Raw genomic sequence first — 22,567 nt, 5'->3', positions numbered from 1 at the left:
CACATTGAAGAAATGAAAGGCTCTTTGATCAAATGAAACATGAAAAACTATATATCTTTTGCATAAAAAAAGAAACAGAATGAAACCAGGTGGTGGTGGCTCACGCCTTTAGTTCCAGCACTCAGGAGGCAGAGGCAGGCGGATCTCCATGAGTTCGAGGCTAGCCTGGTCTACAAAAGAGAGAGAGAGAGAGAGAGAGAGAGAGAGAGAGAGAGAGAGAGAGAGAGAGAATGAAAGAGCAGCAAGAAGAATGGGAAAGAATATGTACAAATGATTTATCTGTTACAGGATCCAAAAGACATAAGGAACTTAACAGCAAATAGCTTTATTTGAAATGACCCAAACTGTGATGCACAGTAAAGTTCCAGGTTAGCCTGAACAACTAGCAAGAACTTATCTCATTAAAAAAAAAAATCCCAGGCTTGGTACTGGAGTGGTTAAAAGCATTGGCTGTTCTTCCAGAGGTCCTAAATACAATTCCCAGCAACCACATGGTGGCTCCCAACTATCTATAGTGAGATCTGGTACCCTCTACTGGCCTGTAGGCAGAACACTGTATACATAGTAAATAAATAAAATCTTTAATAAAAATAAATCCCAGGCTAAGAATATGAGTGGACGTTTCTCCAAAGAAGACATACAAGTATTATGCAAACATGGAGATAACTAATCATAGTTAAACTTAGAAAATAAGCACTGGTGGGAATGTGTGGAAGCAGAATACTTGCACACTCTTGGACAGAATTCAAACTGGAATGCAACAAGGTGGTGCAGCATAGACCATGACTACATATGATCCAGAAATCCAACCTTCAGGTGCTAATGTAGAAGAACCGAAACCAGGATCTTGAAGAGGTATTTGCCCTCCCATGTTGATTACAGCATTATTCACAATCAACAAGATTCAGAAACAATGTAAATGCTCATCTGCAGGTATATAAATAAGGAAATTTTGATATACTACACTATGGAATATTATTCTGAAAAAAACATTATACAGGTGACTATGGAAGGCCCTAAACTAAATGAAATAATAATCCAGCCACAGAAGAGTAAATCCTACATGATTGCATTTACACAAGGTATCTAAACTAGATAAAGTTACAGAAATAGTGTAGAATGGTGGAGGCCAGAGAAAGGGATACAAATGAGAAATTTCTGTTCCATAAGCACAACACTGTGGCTATATAAGATGAATACTTTTCAATGGCCAGGTGGTGGCGCACACCTTCAATCTCAGTACTCAGGAGGCAGAGGCAGGAGAATCTCTGTGAGTTCAAAGCCAGCCTGGTCTACAGAGAAAATTTCAGGACAGAGAGGATTGTTACACAGAAGAAACTTGTCTTGGAAAAACAAAAAGACTAATATTCTAGACATCTACTAAATATGATGCCTGTTGTTTATATATTTTCCACTTAAATTTATTCAAAGTACAGATCTTAAGTGTTCTCACTACAATAAAATGTTAGATGAACATAAAATTTTAACAAGGCATAGGAATATTGCCATGGTTTAGAACTTAAGTGTCCCCTAAAGGCCTGTGTATTAAAGAATTATTCCCTGGTTTGGTGCTATTAGAAGGTGGTGAAAACTTTAAGAGGTAGGGGTCTGGTGGGAAGTTCGTATATCATTGAAGGGATGTCAAAAGGGACTCTGGTCTCTCTTCCTTTCCCTCCTTCATTCTTTTCCCCTCACCTAATCTCCCTCTTATACATTCAGACAACACACACATGCACACCCACATACACGTGTGCATGCACCCCCCCACACACACACACATCCTGGCCATGAGATAAATGGGTTTGATTCACCATGAGTTCCTTCTGTGGTATGTCACCATTGGTCTAAAGCAACAGGACCAATCAATATGCATCAAACTCCTAAAACTGTGACCAAAATCAACTTTGTTTTCTGTAATTTGATTTTCCCATGTGTTTATTTATTTATTTATTTTCTAAAAAGAGAAAACAAACTATCTTTTTTCACTTTACATACCAATCCCAGTTCCCACTCCCTCCCCTCCTCCCCTTCCCTCCACCTTTCCCCCACCCCACTCCCCATCCACTCCTCAGAGAGGGTAAGGCACATTGCACATTGCTTTGAGGAAGGACCAAGGCCCTCCTTACTATATCTAGGCTGACAAGGTATCCATCCAAAGAGAATGGGCTCCCAAAAAGCCAGTACATGCAGTAGGGATAAATCCTGGTGCCACTGCCAGTGGACCCCCAGTCTTCCCCGGTCATACAACTGTCACCCACATTCAGAGGGTCCCACGTATTTCTTATGAAAGCTGATTACCACAAATATGCTTTCTGAATTGAAGGACTGAAAAGAAAGATGAAAAGACACCAGCGTCCTTATTTTGTACTCCAACTTCCTCCAGAAGGCACAATCCACTCTTGAAGAGGTAACTACTTACAATGACTCCCAGACCCTTCTAATACGGAATACTGTTAGTTTAAAACACACCGGGGAATAAAAGCTGCACGTTAACATATACCTCAGTAGCTAGTATCAGCTGTTTGGAGCAACAGGTTCAGGTGTCAGCTGAATGAAAATAGAAGAGAGAGTTACTCGCTCTGGCTTTCTTGGATGATGAATTTAAGATGGGGCCACCTGATCGATCCTAAGCCTTTCAATAGTTAAGAAGCAATCTTGGAGATTCCTTTACTCCAGACAGTAGAGGAAAACCTAAAATGTGTGGTTCCCATATGGCTCAGTAATAATCACAACCAGTCCCTTAAAGAGTCTGATGAAATATGTAAAGGGAGAAGAAAGGGAGCTCTGAGAAAACTGTGCAGGGGAGGGTGGGGTGGGGATGACATAAACACAGGGCCAGAGAGAGAAATCAAGAGTACAATTTTACTTTACAAGACCAAACTAGAGCCCTTTAGGTACTTACTTATATTCATGTAAAATATCAGCCAATCCATCAAAAGAAAATTTTAAGCACCCACTAGTGATTTATAGTTAATACTTAGTGAACTGGAATGCTGCAACTGGAACTACTTAAATATTTATTGACTTCTGAAACGCCATTAAATTGGTACCCACAGGGAATTAACAGTAGTATCATGATCCTTTAGAGAACGATATGTTACCCATTGAATTGGCCTGTTTGTCTGGATAGTAAATCAAGTTTTTGTTTAATATACTAGACAAGCATATCTCATTCAACCTAAGAGACTGGCCAAATTCAGTAGAACTCATTTACAAAATACACATGGGAAGCCACAGTCACTACGAAATTATGCGCATGTGTGGGAGAGAAACATGGAAATGAGAAAAGCCAAAGGATGAGAAGAGATAGGAGAGGAAGTTCTGCAGGATACAGAAATCTAAAGGGTCTTTTCTTTAGCATAAAAGACAAGGTTTTATTTCTCCAAAAGATACCACCATACCACACTACACATCTCTGTCTGTCTGCCTATCTGTCTCTCTGTCTGTCTCTCTCCCTCTGAACACACAGAAAATCCAGTCTGTACATGGAGTAAAAACACATCTATACTTTCCAAAGCACATTTTTATCAGTTTCAGTAAACCATAATAGTAAATGTTAAGAGCAAGGAAGAGAAAAGATCAGACAGCAGATAAACAATGCAATAAAACATTTCCTCTTTATGTTGTTCCTCATTGAGCTCTCAGTACATAGGCTTTGGGTTCCACCCCTGGAACCATGAAAAAGCATCATTTAATAAGCAGAAAAAAAAATATTGAAAAAGAACATGGTGAGCATCTGAGGAAAAGTGGAAAAAGCTTGCAGGATTTACTGGAAGAATCAAGTGATGGTACACAGAATATAAGAAGTATTGTTTGTGGTGACTTTCAAATTAGGTTGGATTCAGATAGGTAGCTGGGATTGGAAATGTATTTGAGATGCTATGATGAGCAAAGCACTCGGCATGTTCAGGAAATTGAGCGTGGTTGCCTTTTGGGCTAGCAATACATAGCAATGACTACGGGAAATAATAGTGGAGTATTGGCAAAGCGGGTCAATAGGTGTCAGTTTGTAGCAGACCATGTAGAACTATAGCTACGTGACCATTCAAAGCCCTGGCTTGTTGGAGAGTGCGGCGCATTAGTGGGAGGGCGTACACAAGAGGAGCACAGCCAAGCAAATTCGCAGTGCTAGAAATGGTGCTCAGGCAGGGGTCAGTGTTGCTCAGGGTGTGTGCCCTTCCTCTAAGACCTTCCATGTGAGTTGGTTTAGGTCACGATTCTAGGAGAAAGGTGGAGAAAAGCTGCATGCAAGGCACTGCTAGGAGCATGTCGTCACAACAAGCAGAGGCGAGCAAAGGGACAGCACTGGGGGTGGTAACCGTGGCAGGCTGAGATACACCGTCTCAACAATCTCTGAAGGAAATGTCAGGTGCGAGAACTTCAGAGTTCCGCCATTGGGTCCAGCTTCCGTGCTGTACAGACAAAGGCCACTAAGTTTCCCAAAGACAGAAAGTGACTTCTAGGGTACATCCAAAAGGGGCGAGCCTAGAAACAGGCAAACCAGCCAGCAGCACAAAATGCCAGACACAAAGTAACAAGGGTTTGTGGGAGGGCGGGCGGGAGGAGCAAGAATTGAAGGGGCTATTTTGAAGGAAGAGAGGCTTGACAGGATGTGATAAATTAACATGATATAGGGATGAGTAAGTGGTGACTCCAAGATTTTAATCTAAGTGAGTGGGAGGTGAAGGGGCCAAGGACTACCGCAGTTTTGTAAGGAGGCGATAACAAGTTCCGTTTAGACATATTGAGGCTTACAAGGGAAAAAAAGAAACTATTCAAGCAAACATTGTCCACCAGATAAGCGGAAAGGTAAAGACTAGGGATGTGGGAGTCATGAGATTTCTTCACTGCTCTTTCCCCAGTGAAAGACAAGTGACTTAAAAACTACAAACTTTAATTCATGGTGACTTTAGGATGGATGGGGGGCAGAGGGCTAAACTCGGACGGATTCTCCTTGATTCACAGAGAGTAATGGAAAACAGCGAGAGGGTGGAGAACAAGGCCACTCGGAGCCACAGAACCAGGCCGACAACAGGGTTTTGGGGACAATCAAGTCAAAATTGTACGGTGGAAACAATGCTAATGGTAAAAGACACTAGGGGTTGGTTAAATAATTACAGATAATAGCTGTTTTTAAGTGGAGGTAGCTCTCTGGATACTGATAAGAAAGACCTCCGGGACAAAAGGCACAGAAGCCTGCTTTGCTACACTACCTGTTGTATAAGAAGCAAAATAAAAAAATAGACATTCACCTTTGTCTGTGTATATATAGAAATAGTCTAAAAAGGTACAATAAAAATAAATTCAGTTGACGAAATAAAACTACGGAGATAAGAGAGTAAAATGAGCAGGAAATTCTTTGCCTTTTCCTAGTAAACAGCTTTCAAGCCATGTACAGAGAAAGCAATGAAGACAGGAGAAATGATAGCAAATGTGGCCTTCAAGTAGACATCAGTTAAAGTCACATAAGGAAGACGGGCAAGGAGAAAATATAACCACTGAGCACACACATAATGTATATGAGCCCACACAAGGTATATAAAGAATTGGTAACAGCAGTTGCCTCTAGGAAGAAAACTTAGGTGGTTTAGGTTTAGGGATGAAGTGAGATCATCTGTTTATATTTTTAAAAATTTGGTTCATGAACATTTATTACTCCTCCAAATTAAAATTTAAACACGTAAACGGCCCTCGTAAGAAGACAGGGGATGGGAGGAAGGAAGCAAAGGGAGGAAGGAAGCGGCTAGCCTTCATTTCCTATCTGTTGGAAAAAGAGATAAATCTGTAGTGACCAAGAAGGGCAAACTCAGTGCTTGTTTACTGCTGATTCCCTTTCCAGTTCGAGAAACAACAGGAACACTAGGATAGGGAACAGATAAACCACATTTTGAATACTAACTCTGCCAGTTATTATTATTGCACGAATTTTGGCAAGTTAGTTAACCTTCCTGCCTCCATGTCTGTATCTTAGAATAGGGACATACTAAGTACCTCTCACTGTGTTTTTCTTTCCTGAGCGTCTAATTTGTATTTTAAATGAACTTCCAAGGAAAGCTTTAAAATGGTCTGTGAGGCTCAACTTCCTCCAATGTTACAATGCAAACAACATTGTCGCAGCAGAGTACATAGTGGGATCAGAAAGATATGAGATAGTATAAAAATGGGATCTCTGAAACAAAACTCTAAGGTATAATGAGGCACGTGTATGATTTGGAGTCACTTAAAGGTGGGTTCAGATTCTAGCTCTACTCTGTTTTATCTAAAGAACAATGCTTGGCCTCTCTGGACCTCACTTTTTTCATCTGTGAAACAGGATCAGTATGACTTAATTTATGGCAGGGATGACATTATAATAAATATCCATGCATAATTTCAAGAACACAAAAGACACTTATTTAATAGAAACTTTGATCATCTCCAGCCCGGAGTTAAGGCTCCCAAGTACATAAAAACAGCAAGGCTAATTTCCTATTGTGAATTTCCATTCCCTTGCCCGTTCAGACCAGCCTTCAATACATAAAAGCACATCAGCCAGGCCTTTGATTTTTCAAGCACCTATGAGGTCACCCAAAGAATTCTCTCCTGCCCTTTGAACCTTTAATTCCTTCTCAAATGATTTACTGGCTGTCTGGCCTCTAAATGACCATGCTAACAGCAATGTCCTTCCTATCCGAGGCTCTGTCCCTTTGATAACTAAGGTGTCCCTAGACAGGGTTTACCATTCTCACACCCTTAGAAACAAGTTTCCAAGAAAATTTAGAATTAAGGAACATGGTAATATTACTCAAATTCCCCACAAATGTATGTAAACGTCAAATCATTTCCAAGTTAAGAATGCTCTAATTATGTGCACTTCTTTCATACTTACAAGGGATTCTGATGAGGATAAGCACTTCCGGGGGTCCCTTGACAGTCCAGTTCTGAACGTCCGTGCCGGTAAAACCCACTGTGCAGCAGTAGACTGGCCAGTAGCAAGCCAAGCGCTTCTGCTCTTGCCGTGCCGTCCCTGTGAGTTTTAACACCGATTCTTAACCTGTCCCCCTAGTGCCCTAAGATAACCTGGCCGTCACACAGACAAGAACCAATGACATGAAGCCTCATTAGGAAAGAGAGGAAGTCAGCTCCTTCTCTCCTTTCTTGGTATTCTCAGCTTTGAGCGAAACAGTGAGAAAAGGAATGTCATGGTCAAATAACGAAGACACTTAAGGCATTATGTATAAATACCAGACAGTGACTCACAACCAAGGCCAGTGAAATAGAACACGTCAGGGCTTGTTTAAGCAAAAGTGAAAACACACACACACACACACACACACACGAACGCACGCACGCACGCACTGATTTAAAGTCATCGCATTTCAGCTGAAAAAATGAAGTACTCGAATCAGGCACAGAAATTACTATACCCACTCGGAACACAGAGTAACAAGTGGAATGGCTGTTGCGTTGGGAGTCTCACAGCACGAATTCCCAGCAGCAGGATGAACGCTATAATCATCACTCCCCACTGCCAGCCTGGGGACCACAGTTTACATACAGATACAAGCCAGGCGGCCTGGAGACACCCCCTATCTCCCACTACCGCCATCCCTCTTCACATCTCAAGTTGCGCCAAAAGGGTCCCTCTTAATTTGCCTCACCACCATTATTTTCATGTCTTGCCCCCATGTGTAGCTAACATGTGGACTTGAGGTTCACCACAGCTGCTAGGGGAAGTTGGTCGCTTCCACCAGTAGCAGCCTGGGAATGACATGCCTTGGAGACACAGAACCGGTGATCTGCCGTGGGTAGACCCAACAGACGAAGGCGGGGAAGTGAAGAAGCAGAGGACTGTAGGGAAAACCAAGGCCACTAGAAGAGACACCAGAGTAGGGAAGGAAAGGGCAGAATTTCCCAGCGAGGAGCTTAAGAACAGAGAGGAGACCATTCTGTCTGATAACCTGGAACCTAATGCTGATACTAGAAATAAAAAGTTAAGATCAGAGTCAGGGAGAATGGTCTGTAATATGCGGCAAAAATAATTTGGGCTCTATTCTACAGGAAGCGGGAAAGTATGAAATAATTTCCAGTAGGTGACAATGATCAAAAGATTTGGAAAGCGCTGGAATAGGCAGAATGGAGCTCACCATCCCCCAGCTCCTTCCCCTGCAGCTCCTTTGAGTTGGGAGTGATCCCAATAATGTTTTCTACTCAGATTAAGACTCCTAATTTTGTACTGAGGTTGGTGGGTTCGGGTGAGTGGAGCTTCCGTGAAACTCCCCCTTTAGACGGGAGGAAGGATGACATGCCATTTCCTCTTCTGTAATAGTAACAGTTTACTTGGCGACTAGAAACCCAGCTCCTCTAAGATGTCAACAGAACAGCAGGGGAAAAATGGAGAGAAGAGAAGAAGAGAGAGACAAAGAAAAGGGGAAGAGAAGAGCCAGTATAGGGCAAAACTTGATTGTCAGGGGCCTGTTCCAGATCACCATCACTTAGAGGCCTAAACTAAACTTCAGCCTTAAATTAGGGCTCCAACCTAGGGATGAGAGATCAAAGTGCCTCACCTGGGTCTTAGTAATGGAAATTAACTCCTCCTCATCCTTTATTCCTTTGTTTTATTAGGTGCTGGGAAGGGAAAGTCTGTTAAGTAAAACCCTATTGCAGCTAAAAGGACTAAGAGTCAAATGTTCCTTGAGCAGATACAGTATGAGCAGGTCAAAGAATACTGCACATTTCTCAAGCTGAGGGCATGCAGAAAACATGAAAATTACATAGCGAGCCCTTTCCCTCCGGAGGAAGAGAGTTACCCTCCCACCCCAGCTCACACAGCAGCACAGTCAGCAAGCTAGCTCTTGTAAAAGCCAGGCACTCAGGCAATCTCTTCCACGAGAGAGAGAGAGAGAGAGAGAGAGAGAGAGAGAGAGAGAGAGAGAGAGAGAGAGAGAGAGAGACTCCCCAGTAGCTAGGTGTTTGAATGGATTTTAAATATAAATTACAAGTTATTTCACCTGGTCAGAGAGAAGAGGCAAATTAAAGAGCCAACATGCCCATTAACCTTACTGCCAACAGTGTCATTCCTGCTACAAAGAAATGGGGTGAGGATTTAGATCAATTTCGACAGTATGAGCATCCTGACAAAATCCTGAGTTTAGTTTCTGAAGGTGGAGAAAGGCAGATGATGTTGCACAAAAGTAGTAATGGCCTAGAAAGTCAACTCATGAAGTATGGGAAGCAGAAGAGATAGATTGATTTTCAAATTGGCACACAAATGGAACTTTTCCAAAGTATTCCATTAAGAAATGTCCAAAAAGGACATTAGTGCTATATAGTTAACCACTCCAAATTTGTAAAAGTTTTGATGATAAAGTAACGTTTTCTAGCCAGATTTACAGAAAAAGAGGTTGTAAAATGAATCCCCATCTCCTCTCCATTTTAGGGTGGTAAGGATACCACTTAAGACAATGAAATTGCACAGAGAGGTTTAACAATATTTTTAAGGGTAATATTTAAGAATCCTTACTATTGTGGAGACATAAACAATGATAGTCACAGATTAATAATACCATGCCAGGCAGAGAGGATAATACTCCTAACAATAAAAATGGAAGAGAAACTTGAAACTCCGGTGGTTTGAGGTTTGCCTCACCAAGCCACCACATTTTGTTTTACATATACAGAAAACAATCATTAAACATCTTGGCAAAGTAAACTGATGGTTTTTGGCAGCCTCAATCCATTCTATCATGTCCATCTGAGGTTTGGCATTGTGACAGTTTCTTCTAGTTTTTGCTTGATTTTTTTCCCATTTTCTCATCCCTTGAATGTTCTATTTATATAAAAAGAACTCCAGGTTGCAACACCTCCAATGACTAGGCATCCTGCAGATTGGAGAAAATAACAAGACAAAGCTAGGGAAGCTCATTAAATCACAAAGCAGGCCAGTTTCCCACGTCTTTGGGGCATAAGATTATCTGGCAATTACCTAATTTACGCAACAATCAATAGATTAGTAAATTGTGTGTTGACCATAGTATCCCTAACAGAATGACCTGTTATTTTAAGTGATTAGACCCCAGAGTAAACAAATATAAAAAAAAAAAACCTTTCTCTTTGTTTCCACCTGCCTACTAGGTTACCTAACTTGATGGACTCATAAACAGTATCAAAAGCTCCAAAACTAAACTACAAACTAGTTCCCCTTTCTAACCCCTACCTTCTACATTTGAAATAGAGACATTACATCTGATTCCTACTACTTCTGCTTCTTTTCTTCAATAGTACACATTATCTCTAACCTCTGGTAACTAGACAACTTATAACTCAGCACACGTTGCCACACCGTTTCAAACTGTCCATTCCTGTCTGTTGTTCAGTTTAGTTCACATGCGGTTATGCGACCGGTAGTATACTAGATGCCTGTTTTAAATATCTTAAGTCTGCTTGGTCTTTAGGACAGTCATTCCTTGTCCTGCTAAAATCAACTCTCTTCTGCCTCCCATGACTACCTAAGTATCATGGATCACTCAGGCCCAGCTTCAACTATTGCTTTTCCCACAAAGCTCCCAACATTGACCCATAAACAAATGTTAGATTTTATGTCCCGGTCTCAGCACCTAAAGTTTTTTGTTCCCTGGACATACAATAAATATGCATATACCGTATGTCCAGGGAACAATACACAAATAAATGTCAGTAAACTCGCCATCTATTTGGGAATCCAAAAATCAGGTCAACTATGGTGGTCATCTCTTGAATTCTGTAGTTTAGGGGTAGGCACGCTGCAAAGTGCTGAACAAATCGGTGTTGACTGGTAGATTGATTGATTGATTGATTGAAGTCTTAATTGGGAGTTGTTTGGACAGCCGAGCAAGGTTTAACACAGGCTTTTAAAGCTCCAGCTATTTAGACATGAGCCAGCAATCATGCTTGTCTTTCTACCTCTGGCAGCTGCAGACCTCACACTAAAGCGTCCCTGCTACTCCATGCCCATTAGGTACCCTCAAATGTTTTATTTGTTAAGTTCAAATTTCTTTGACAAGACTTCCCATTTAATAAAGATACCTAGGGAATATTCTATTTCCTTCTTAAATCATATATACCCCTGGTATTTATATGAAATATATGTTCTCTATTGGAACAACCATACAGTTCATTTTATTTTACTCTTGAGGTTATAATTCAATTCCTCCTCTAAACCCTCCTATATACCGCTCCCTGCTCGCCTTCAAATTCCTAGCTTCTTTATTCACTAATTGCTATTGGTCATGCAAATCTGATAATTTTCTCTTGAAAATTAAGGAACCTAGACACGAGGAGGAAAATGACTTGCTCGAGGTTCACAAATCAGGAGCAGAGATAAAACTAAGGCTCAGCTTTTCTGAAGGTTGTAGATGAAGCTCAGAAAACCCAGGCATGGGGTATGGTCCTGTGGGTAGACTAATCCCTTAGCATGCCCAAAGCCCTAGGTTCTATCCCCAGTACTGCCAGAGAAAAAATACACTAGAAAAAAAAAAAAAAAAAACAACAACCCACAAAACACTTCAGGTCTTTTGAATCTTAGCCCAATTTCCTTACCCTGATTTGAGATTTAAAACATAAACCTTCCTTTGACCCTAACCTCCAGGAGCATTTATTGACAATATTACCAGTTTCTTCACTAAATTTCATTTCTCATTCCTCTCCTTTCTCTCACCCATTTCTATTTAGCTTTGCTCTTTCCTTAACAAATACAAGTGTGGCATTATAAAAACAAACAAACAAACAAACAGATTTGGAATCAGACAGAAGTTTGAATGCCAGAGGTTTAGCCCAGTGGTACAGCTTTTTCGAACATATACAAAGGCCTGAGTTCTGTCTACAGCACTGCAAAACGAAACAAAATGATTAAAATTAGAATAATATTGTGGCGGCACTATGGTTGAAACCCTCTATTACTAAGCAACACCTCTGCCTCTCAAATTAAGTTTCAATGCCAGGTCTCCCACTTAGTATACAATTTTGAGTCTGTCACTTAACTTCTCTTAGGTTTCAATCCCTTATTTGCATAACTGGGACATCAGTATCCAACCTCAAAGAACTACTATAAATATTACATGAGAACACACGCACAATACCTAGAAACAGACCTGTTTGTTCTGATCCCTCCATGTGTAGGCTCTGACCACCCTTTGCATTCAACAGATTGCTGAAAACCAGCCCAAACTGCAGGCCCTCCACTGTAAATATCTGGAAGTATCTGGATCCTTGCCTGATTCCTTTTTCAGCCTATGGTCCTGACCTCTCTTGATTAACTATGTAAATTAAGAAAGCCCCGCAGTCACAGTCAATTCCTCCAAAGAACATGAGTCAGCTCTGACACACACTCACCCCTGAGTAGTCAAAACATCATCACTCATACTCTCAATTAGAGAGATGCCATTAAAAGCACTTGCCTGTGGAAGTTTGGGGGAGACTTTTTTACTTAAACACAGAAAAAAAAAAAAAGAACTGGAAAACAGCAAGACAGTCCAACAAAGACACGGCTTTAGCTTGTCATAGTATTATAAGCAAAGATGAGGTTGTAGCCACGAGTATCTAACCCCTTTCCTGAATAACTAGTCAGACCAGCTTTACTCCAAGCTCTACCTCATCTCACCTCCAACCCCCTCTTCTCAACAGAAAAATCAGTTCCTGATAGAACGTGAAAGACAATATAGGAGAGCCATTCAAAACTTTCCTGCCAGGGGCTTACAGGAAGAGAAACAGCTAGAAATCTGTTGGGTGGCACAGAGGGCCAGAAGACAGCTCCAAGCATCTTTCTTCCGTGGGCTTAACCCTTGATCCTGTCAATGAATGCTACCTCCCACATTCCTTAGAGATGTAACATTAAAAGACTGGAGTGAAAGTTAACAGACCATGCCATCGTTGAGAGCACACCAGGAAATAGCCACTTCTGGAAGACAGGGGAAAAGCAGTGGAGAAGGTGGAGAACAGCTGCCTGCTGCCAGTCATTTCCACAGGCAGAACAGGAAAAGCCTCCCAAGCCCTTCGTCACAGGCCTTCCGCAAAGAAGAAGCTTGCTCCATGGAGATTCTTACAAAAAACTTAGGATGGCACGAAGAGGTGAAGGAACATGCCAAGATTGCTCAGAAAACTGTTTAAGCACCTATAAATAATGGGAGGTGACAAAAGACTTGTCCTTAACTCAGACACAACAGAAAAAGATGAAGTGTGTCAAATCCTCTGTTTCCACTAGAATTTACTGAATGATTTCAAACTTCCCAGCCTCAACTGGCTCCTCTCAGCTCCTATTAGAAGCACGCATGAGCCAAGACAGACAAAGCTGGCATAGCCAAGTAGAAGAGCTCACTGTAACCAAAGGGGGAAACTGGGTTTGGACAGAGGGCAGGGCAGCCAATGAACAAAGAGCCAATGACCCTTGAATGAGAGAGCCCAAACTGTAAGCTTGTAACAACCAGTGCTTGTGGGTGCAGGCTGGGAAGTGAGGACTGGCCATAAAATAAGGATGGCTTAGATGAATGACAACTGAGTCTTGTTCTCTGAGGAAGTGCTCATTCTGTCGCTGGGTACAGTCACAGACACGCTGAAAGAGGAGGGTATGAAAGCAAAGTGAAAAGGGAGGGGTTAGAAATGACTTTGAGAGCACAAGTCATCTTGATCCTTGCCACTTCAGTGCCCCAACAGGATGGCTCTGCCCAAATAAACATGCCAGTGTGGTGTGGGGAAGAACCAGATCATCTCTTGCAAAACAAAGACACGTGACTACCTTTCCACTTGCCTCTTTGCAGTAAAGGTGGCTAAGGGACATGAGGACACAAATTTTACTTCATTCCAGCCCTTAGAACATAATCTTTAGCTATGAGCAAATGTATTTCAATTTACTCATTGATGACTTAATTAAAGTCTGACAGAAATAAGTGTCTTAAAGAGCAGCGGGAAACAAAATACCTGGCTTTAGAGATGCTAAGAGAAAGTGATCTCATTATCAACGTGCTCAGTCCAAAATGGTTGCAAGATAATTCTCAGGTAAACCTGGAGGTCAGTTTGCAGGGAAATATAGCACACATAGGGAGGGTCTGAGGACATTAGGCACTGATGGCAACAGAAATCCCACAGTCACCCAGATCTGGGTAGCAGAACTAGCTAGGGTGCTTTTCTATAACTTGGAGATGTTTTCCAAGAATACCTTGTATAAGTAAGCATCGTGGAACTCTGAGTACCACTTCTTTTGGGGGTGGGTTTATTTTGAGACAGAGTTTCTCTGTAGCTTTGGAGCCTGTTCTGGAACTCGCTCTGTAGACCAGGCTGGCCTCAAACTCACAGAAATCCACCTATATCTGCCTATTTCTGCCTCCCAAGTGCTGGGATTAAAGGCATGCACCACCACTGCCAGACCTGAATACCTTCTCTTATAGACAAATAGTATACAGTATGGTTATGTGGAATAATTTCATTGGCCATAAGCTATGGATTAAATAGGTCTCTCTAGAATTATTCTGAATGAGCCTAATGACAACTAATTGTCAAGGGTCACTGTGGACATCTTTTCTAGACTTCAACTCTCTTTCCTTTAGACCCATCGTCCTCCAATAATGAGGGTTAAGTCCTGCTCCGATCCACTCCCTGGTCTATGCTTCAGGAGGAAAAAAAAGCATTTTCCCAGATCAGGTGATAAATGGTGAAATACTGGGAGATAGATCTGTAAAAGCCTGTAAATCTAAGTCCTCCAACAGGAGTAACTTCTGTGGCTATTTCAGATGCAAACAGAAGACCCCAGAATTGCAGGAACCACTGTGTCAACAGCAGTATATCTAATGAGACATGGGGCAGAGACTCCATATCCAAACCTCTACATAAAGACTATATATATATATATATATATATGAGAGACTGCTTATATGTCACATATGACTGGTATTTTCAATTTTGGAAATAATTACTTTTCCTAGGAGGGAAGTTCAGACAGGTTAAAAAAATCCAAAGTTTGATTTTGACAGCATTTATTAAATGCCATTTCCTCCTCTGTAATTTAATGAGGTCTTTATTTAGATAGATAGGCTCCATAAAGGCAAGTCTTATGCCTTCTGTCTCCTCTCCCATTGAGTGTCTTTCTCATGGCTGCTCTGGGCTAGGAGCAGGGGAAATTCCACATTAATTGTAGGAGATAAAACTTGTCACTCAAAAATGTCTTACATGTGGCTAGGGAGATGGCTCAGTGGGTAAAGTGTTTGCTGTGTAAGCACGAGGAGCCATGTTTAGATCCCTAGTACGCACAGAGAAGCCAGGCGGGATGATGAATACCTATAACCCCAGCACTGGGGCAGGGTCAGGAATAGATGGATCCCAGAGGCTCAAAGGCCAAGCAGTCCAGACAATGAAAGAGCTCTAGGCTCAGAGACCCAGTCTCAAAAAATACAGTAGAGAACAGAGGGGAAAAAAATCCAACGTCTGCCTCTGACCTCCACACATGCTCAAGCACACACACTTGCAAACACATACATACCACACACACACACACACACGCACACACACGCACACAATTCATCACATGGCTTTCCTCCATGCTTATGTAAGGACCCTAGACAAGTAGTGATTACCAGAAGTATAGTACTTCCTTCAACTATTAGACATGGACACAGACCTTCTATGACTGGGCCACCAGATAAACCTAATCACCCTAAGCTATACCTTCTTTTAATAATACTTATGAGGGTGTGTGAGCATGCATAAAGGAGCCTGTGGAGGTCAGAAGAAGGTTGATCCCTTGAAACTGTTATAGTTTTGAGCTGCCATTTAGATAATGGAAATCAAACCAAGGTCTCCTGCAAGAACAGAAGCCCTCTTAACTGCTGAGCCATCTTTCCACACCTCGCGCCCTCAGCTGTATGTTTTTAAAAGAATAGTCTATAGATGAAGCTCAGTGGTAGGAGGCATACTTACCATGGAAAAGGCCCTGGAAGCAATTCTCAGCACAAAAAAGTCTCAGTTTTTATAATTTTCGCCAGTTGCCATATTCTGTTGTGGGCTCCATAAGTTAAGAAAAAAGTAGGAGATATAGTTCAGTGGTAGAGCACAATGTCCTGTGTTTGATCTTGAGCACCAGAAATTGAGGAGAGAGAGAGAGAGAGAGAGAGAGAGAGAACACACAGTGGAGTGGATCCAGAGTGGGAAGAGTAACCTCAGATCCCATAAGAGTTGAGACAGTCCATAAATCTTATTCTTGAAAGTACAGAGGGGAACGCTGAATCTCAGACCCCATAAGAAAACGTTAAGGAAGCACATAATTTTTTTCATCCTCTCAAGGGCTTTTTCTACATTAGAGGAAGCATCATTGTTGTGTATGGTCCAAACTTGCAGAGTTTAGCCCCATGTATAGGCAAGAAGAAATGTTTGCAGTTCAACATAGGGGGAAAACTGTCCACAGCTAAGACCTGACAGCAGCGAAACGGACAGGCTTAAATCCGCACATGCTCCCCCAGGATCAGTAGAGAGCGCATCAGAGAGACATCCTCCACAGCAAGTTCCTTAATGATCTTAAACTAGGTGACTTCCCAAAACTTTGAGACTCAGTCCCCGAGTCCCACCAGGAGCAGCAGCAGTCCAGCAGCCCCGAGTTAAGCATGCCCTTCGGGACATGGTGGCAGCGAGCACTGGGAGCATGCCTTCCTGTAATCTCTACTGCTCTTCATCAACTTCTCACAGATGGCTCCGCACTTTTTCCTCTGGTTGGACGAAGCCTAACTATAAGCACAGTCGTGTCCTCTCATGATAATTGCCCCATAACTAGTAGTCTCCGTCTGAAACTGTCTCTTTTTCTCTTTAACAAAATTCCTGGAGAGGGTTCTGGGAAAAGCAAGGGGAAACCATTTTAACTGTTTAAAGAACAATGCTCAAGTGTCTTCCAGCTGGAGCTATTGTCTTTAGGGTTTCGGAGAGGGAAAATTCTGTGACATGCATGGCCCCCTTTCCTTCAGAGGATAAATCAGCAAGATACTGGGTATATCTATCAGACCTAAAATCCTATGTATGCAAGTTACATATGACAGGACCTAAAAGCCTATGTATGCAATGGCTAGCCAAGCTTTACAAGGCATACTATACAATCTTCGTGATCTGCCTTCCTCTTCTATCTTTGGATAGATTCCTATTCCATGTCCCCACATGCTGTGTCCTTTCTGGAAGGAGGGCAGAAATAAGTCATAGAACCGATGCAGTAGACACCTTCGTAGATTCTGGTGGGGAAGATCAGGGAAGGACTCATATAAGCAATCAGACTGTATTTATCTCCTACAGTCCATACCCTGTGAAGATACTTTGGGGACTGCCAGGCCCTTGCTGGGGTGGGGCTAGGTCTGACGCAGCTGAACTATCTGAAAGGTATATCATTGCTTATATAACCTCTGCATCCAACGGGGGCTCAAAAGCACAGTCACAAGAAAAGCTTGAATCTGATCATTTGGGATGCCCTTTAAAGTTTCAACTCCCTCCTTCTGTGAGTCTAGCAATCAGGGTAGAGTGGGAAGCAGTGGAGCCTACGAAGAAGTTGAAGATCAGGCCCTGCCTTTGTATGAGGTCAAGGATAGCAAAGGGTTTATCAAAGTCATTCTCACATCTTCTGTGATAGTGAACATGAGTCAGGCATGCCTATTGGCACTCTGTAAATAGTGACTTGGATCTGCCAGGGGTAAAATGGCAGGGGAATATCCATGCATGCTATGTAGGCATTCTCCTGCAGACTCCTCTCCCACGCCACCCACTTTGTTAGAGAACAGTAACTAGGTCCCGTTTGACTCACTGTGCCAAATTGAGAAACCTAACCAAAAAACAGGGCAGAAAAAATGCAAATCTGTTGGGTGAGCGAGCACAATCTTCTGTCCTGTCTTTTCATCCTAGTTTTCCTCCTCCTTTCCCTGCATCGGACACTGGTCCCTACCCTTTCTCTTCTCCATGCTTGTTTAACTTAAAGGCACATGTTTACGAACTTGAAATGAACCCAGGAACCTTAGGCTGCAGTTCAATTTTTTCCTCCTTCTATCTCTTCCACACACAAGAAGGATACTGCTTGAATCTCTGTAGCCTCTAAAAGACCCTATATGATACAGATTCACTGGTGCCAGAGTTTGCAAGGTTCACTTATTACCCCCCAAAAGTTATTTTCCAATGCAAAATGTTACCTTCATCTAAACTGTCTAAACTGTAGATAAGGACCCTACACAGTAAAGCAGAAACATCTGATTAGAAGAGAATCCCCATTTCATTCAACAATACCCTCCCTGGTCTAGTATGAGAAGCTAGTCAAAGAAATTAACCGTGGTGAGGTCAAAGGACCACTCCCTCATGGTCATCTTCTTTCATTTGTCATGACTTCAGTAATACTACCAGAGCATATGGAAAAATCATAAACTACCTCCTAAAACTTGCGATAATCAATACAATTGGCTTTAACTGCTCTTTTTGGCACTTGATTATCAATAGAAAACCACTTAATTATCCACTTTTTGTCATTTGATTATCAACAGATAGCTATACAAGTCTCACTAAATCAGGCAGCTGAATTCTGGACATCTGCGATGATTTTCCCAACCTGATCATTCCTGGGTCTAAAAGTCTGTCCATGGCAAATGGAAAGCAAGCTTTCCTATCCCACACCTCCCGCCAATCACCCTTTCTCAATGTCCTTCATCTCCCTGATAGCCTTACCTTTCCCAAGCAGGCGCAACACATCATCCCAACCAAAACTACTTTTGTATTTCCCCAGCACCAAAGGAGGTTTGCTGCCATTTTCTATCATGGCTCTGGGCTCGTCTGTCTTTCACAAACCTAAGTTATTCAGTTACCAAAACAGTCTTTCCCCACCTCCTTGGGCCCAGACTTCATTAATGTATACCTGAAATCCAGTCATCATGGAGGACTTCATGGCATGGAAAACATGACTGGAGTTAGAGGCTGAGAAGACTAGATTAGATATACCCCTAAAGGTTATTAATCCATGTTTCTCACATCCTGTAGTTCTCCCCCCAAAATCAAGATATTCTCTAGGTCGCGGTAAATAAACAGCATGATGGACTGAAGCAAGCCACTGGATGCACTAGAGTCGGGTTTCTGTAGCCTTCCCTGACCATCTCCCAGTGTGTCTGTGATAGGCTGAGGAAGTAAGGGATGAGAAGCACACATTGCACAGCGCCATCAGATGCAAGTGAAACAGCCATCTTCCGGACTACATAGCAGTTCTGGTGAAAAGAGTGCCAGGGCTAGGACAATGGGTTCCCTACCAAACCATCATAGTACCATTTAAGGACTGCCCACTTCAAATTCATTTTAGACCTAGGGATGCTCAGGAAAGGCGAGTGGTACTCCCAGGATTCCAAAGCAACGAATGACAAGGCAAGGATTATAATCCAGATAGTTTTCATTTGCTAGTTCAACTCTATTTCTAGCCCAAAGCCACCAGTGAATGCAGACTTTTGGGGAGACAGCTGGATTATTCTAAAGCATAAAGGAAGCACACTAAAGTAGAAAAAAAAAGAGAGAATGGAATTAATGAAATATCTCATGAAATAAAAATGCATTAAAGTATAAAAATGAAAATGGGATTAATGAAACATAGCTTGCTAAGAAAAAAAAATACAAAACAGCCAAACATTAACTGGAAAAAAAAAAAACACCCCCTTTATGTAACATCTTAGCTAACCCAGTTATACCTGGCTTTTACTCTTAGGAGCCAGGCTGTTTGAAAGCAATGGGTAAAGTGATTTTACCTCCTGCATATCCGTGCATGTAATAATGAACCTTCATATAATAGGGGCTAAGTGTGCATTCAGCAGAAAGGGAATCATTAAAAGGCACCCTGCCTCTCCACACGCGAGGCACTTCCTTCACAGTGTGGCCAAGAAAACCCTCATCTACCCCCAAATAATCCCCACGCCAGACCACAAATTGCTGGCTGCCCCATGCTTAGTAACACCCCCTGCCATGCTCCTATGGGCTCAGAAAACAGTTCAGGACCACAGCAGCAAGCACTCTCAGAGGTGTCTGGCAGGTTGGGTCAGCCTGGACAAAACTGAAAAATGACCTCTCCAGGGCAGGTTGTCTAGGCCGACTGAAAATTCTGTGGGCGGCCCGAGGAGGAAAAGAAAGGGAGGAACTGCCAGACTACCGTGGGCTGCACATCCCATTGTGACCTTGGTAGAAAGAGGGGAAGAGGAGGAGTTCGATTAGAAGAAATTCTTCAAGGCTAGGATACCCGTCTTTCCAGTGGGGCCGTTTGATTTTTTTAAAAAGTAGTTTGCTCCAGAGAACACCCAGGGAAGTGTTGGGGGGGGGAGGTGAGGGGTACAGTACAAAGGCATCTATCTCAGTCTGGTTACAAATACTGGATGAAGAGCGCCTGGTTTGGGGAGGCTAAAGGTCCTCTCGAGGTCCCTGCCAATACCCCCCCCCAAATGTTACCTCAATACACCTCAGAGAGCCGGAGCTGACTGACTCACACCCGAGCAACATAAAGCGTTGCCCCAACACCTGAAGAACGTCCACACAAGTTAGTTAGTAAGCCATTCCAACGCATGGAGAAAGCAACATGGGTTATGATGGAGGAGGGGGCAGTAGTCCCCACAGCCCAGGTACTACGTTAACTACACGGAAAAACAGAATCCCTATAGTCACATTTGTTACCTTAAAAAAGCTACGTCTTTCTACCTCCCGCCAAAACCGCCATCTACAATCTCAACTGCAGTTTGCGTGGTTTGGAAGAGCGCGAGAGAGAGCTGAGTGTGCAAAGAAACTAAAACAACAGCAAAAATGGGCTAAAGTTCAGGAAGTCCCTCCACCTGGCAATCTAGTGCTTCAAGGTGAGTCGTCTTACAAGTCACTCTTCCAGTAACTGCCCCAACTGCCCCCCTCCTCCACCCTCACTTCCCCCACTCAAGACGCCTGGGTTTGGAGGTTCCAGAGCTCTTGGGGGGAGCTTCTCTCCCCTGGCCTCTAGCTGCAACTTAGTTCCAGCTGATCACAGGCTCCTAAATCAAACCAACCCTAGTGGCCACTTCAGCACAGCTCTGCTCCACGGCACAAAAGTTCTCTCCACACTTCTCAGCGCGCAAGAAATCGCGCCGGCGCGGGGCAGTACTCAGGAGGGAGGAAAAGGCCGAGTGAAACCGGCAGCAAGCAACGCCCCGGCGCTGAACACGGGGTGTGTGTGCGTCCGGCTGCGGGACAAGAGACTGAGAAAAGTCAGCAATGCCTCATCCCCCTAGCTCTGCGCCAGACCCTAGCCCAGCAACCTGCCTCGGGCAGGACAGCCCCAGGGAGAGCAGGGAGAGCTAGCGCCGAGCCCCACCGCCCGAGCCCTCAGCCCCTCGCTGTCCTGCGGGGCGCAGGGGCCTCCGAAACAAGGAGAACCCCCAGCAGCCGCCATTTCCTGCAGCCCACACGGAGGTGAGTGGCCTCCTCGTCGTGGGGGGAGCCGGGCTGCCCCAGTGCCCTGCGAGTGGAACTGCGCGCACAGCTCAGGCAGGGCCGGGTGGCTCAGGTCCCATCCTCCAGCCACACTGAGCTGCAGCCCGCTCCCGCAGCACGATCCCCCTCCGTGCGCCTACAGCCCCTCGGACTCCGGCCGGCCAAGTCGCCAAGTGGGGCTGAGGCCCGCACCGGCGCACTCTTGCGCACCCGCTAGCCCATTCAAAGTTGGACGCCGTGAGGAGCGAGCCAGCGCTCCTTACCTTCGACACCGTGAGCGGCTCGCAGTGCTCCAAGCCCCCCTTCAGGGTGAAGCCCCAGGGCGCCCCCCCTTGCAGCTGCACCGGGACGTACTGGAAGGACCCCGGCCGGTTCTCCATCCTCGGCTCGGCTGGCCAGGCGCCGCCGGGCTCCTTTTCCGCGGGGGCTACCGAGCCTCCGCCCCCAGCAGCTCAGCCACCATCGTCCTCCAGCGCCGCGCCGCCCCGCTCCGCCTACTCTCCCGGCTGGAGACGCTCAGGCAGCTAGTGAGCCCTAGGAGGAAATGACACGGAGCTGGAGAGAGGGGGGAGGGGGAAGAGAAGGGGGAAAAAGAAAAGAAGGAAAGAGAGGCGGAGGGATGGTGCTTAATGGACAAGAAAACGGAGCAATAGGGAGGGGCAGTCTCTGGGACCTCGCCTATAGGATCGCTGAGGAGTGGGAGCAAGGCGAGGCCTCACATCAATTGTTACATTGTTTCATTCAAGTAGGCCCCCTCTTTGGTCCTCCTCTTTACTGCGGAGCTACCCGCCCCTCCTTCAGTCCAAGCAAACCGAGGTGAAAGTCAGTGTGCATGGCCCTCGTGGCCTAGTACACTTTTCTGATTAGCGCCTTCAAGTTTTTGAGTGCCTTTTCTTCAAAAGTTCCTGAGACCCAGGTCCTGGAGCGGGGGAGGGGGCTTACAAGACTGCTAATCTGTACCTTGCCTACAGGGGTGGAAAGGAAAGGACACTCAGAACCAGCAAATATAGTGGGGTTGTGCGTGTAGGCTGCTCCATGGACACACTAGTTGTGTGGAGTCATGATGGAACATTGCCTAGGAGCATAGTTTAAATAAAGGAACACTGAGGATGTCCCTGCTTGGTTATAAGCT

General features: G+C 43.9%; 1 protein-coding gene across 3 annotated transcripts in view; it reads right to left on the bottom strand.

Annotated features, from left to right (window-relative positions):
* Shroom4 (shroom family member 4) overlaps positions 1-21,935 on the bottom strand; it is a 188,872-nt gene extending 166,937 nt beyond the window's left edge. The window contains exon 1 of one of the 3 annotated variants that reach the window (XM_050130789.1): positions 21,699-21,935. In XM_050130789.1, the coding sequence (XP_049986746.1) occupies positions 21,699-21,815 (117 nt within the window). In that variant the 5' untranslated portion in view covers positions 21,816-21,935. Of the gene's footprint in view, positions 1-6,868; positions 6,977-21,698 lie in introns of those variants that run through there. The other 2 variants (XM_050130790.1, XM_050130791.1) reach the window with 2 other exon arrangements.
* Between the last annotated feature and the right edge of the window lie 632 nt (positions 21,936-22,567).

Source organism: Alexandromys fortis, unplaced genomic scaffold (assembly GCF_014885135.2).
Source record: "Alexandromys fortis isolate MF-2015 unplaced genomic scaffold, M_Fortis_MF-2015_v1.1 scaffold_357, whole genome shotgun sequence".
Taxonomy (NCBI): Eukaryota; Metazoa; Chordata; class Mammalia; order Rodentia; family Cricetidae; genus Alexandromys; species Alexandromys fortis.
The sequence above is the reverse complement of the archived record's forward strand: the minus strand, read 5'-3'. Positions and strand labels throughout refer to the sequence as shown.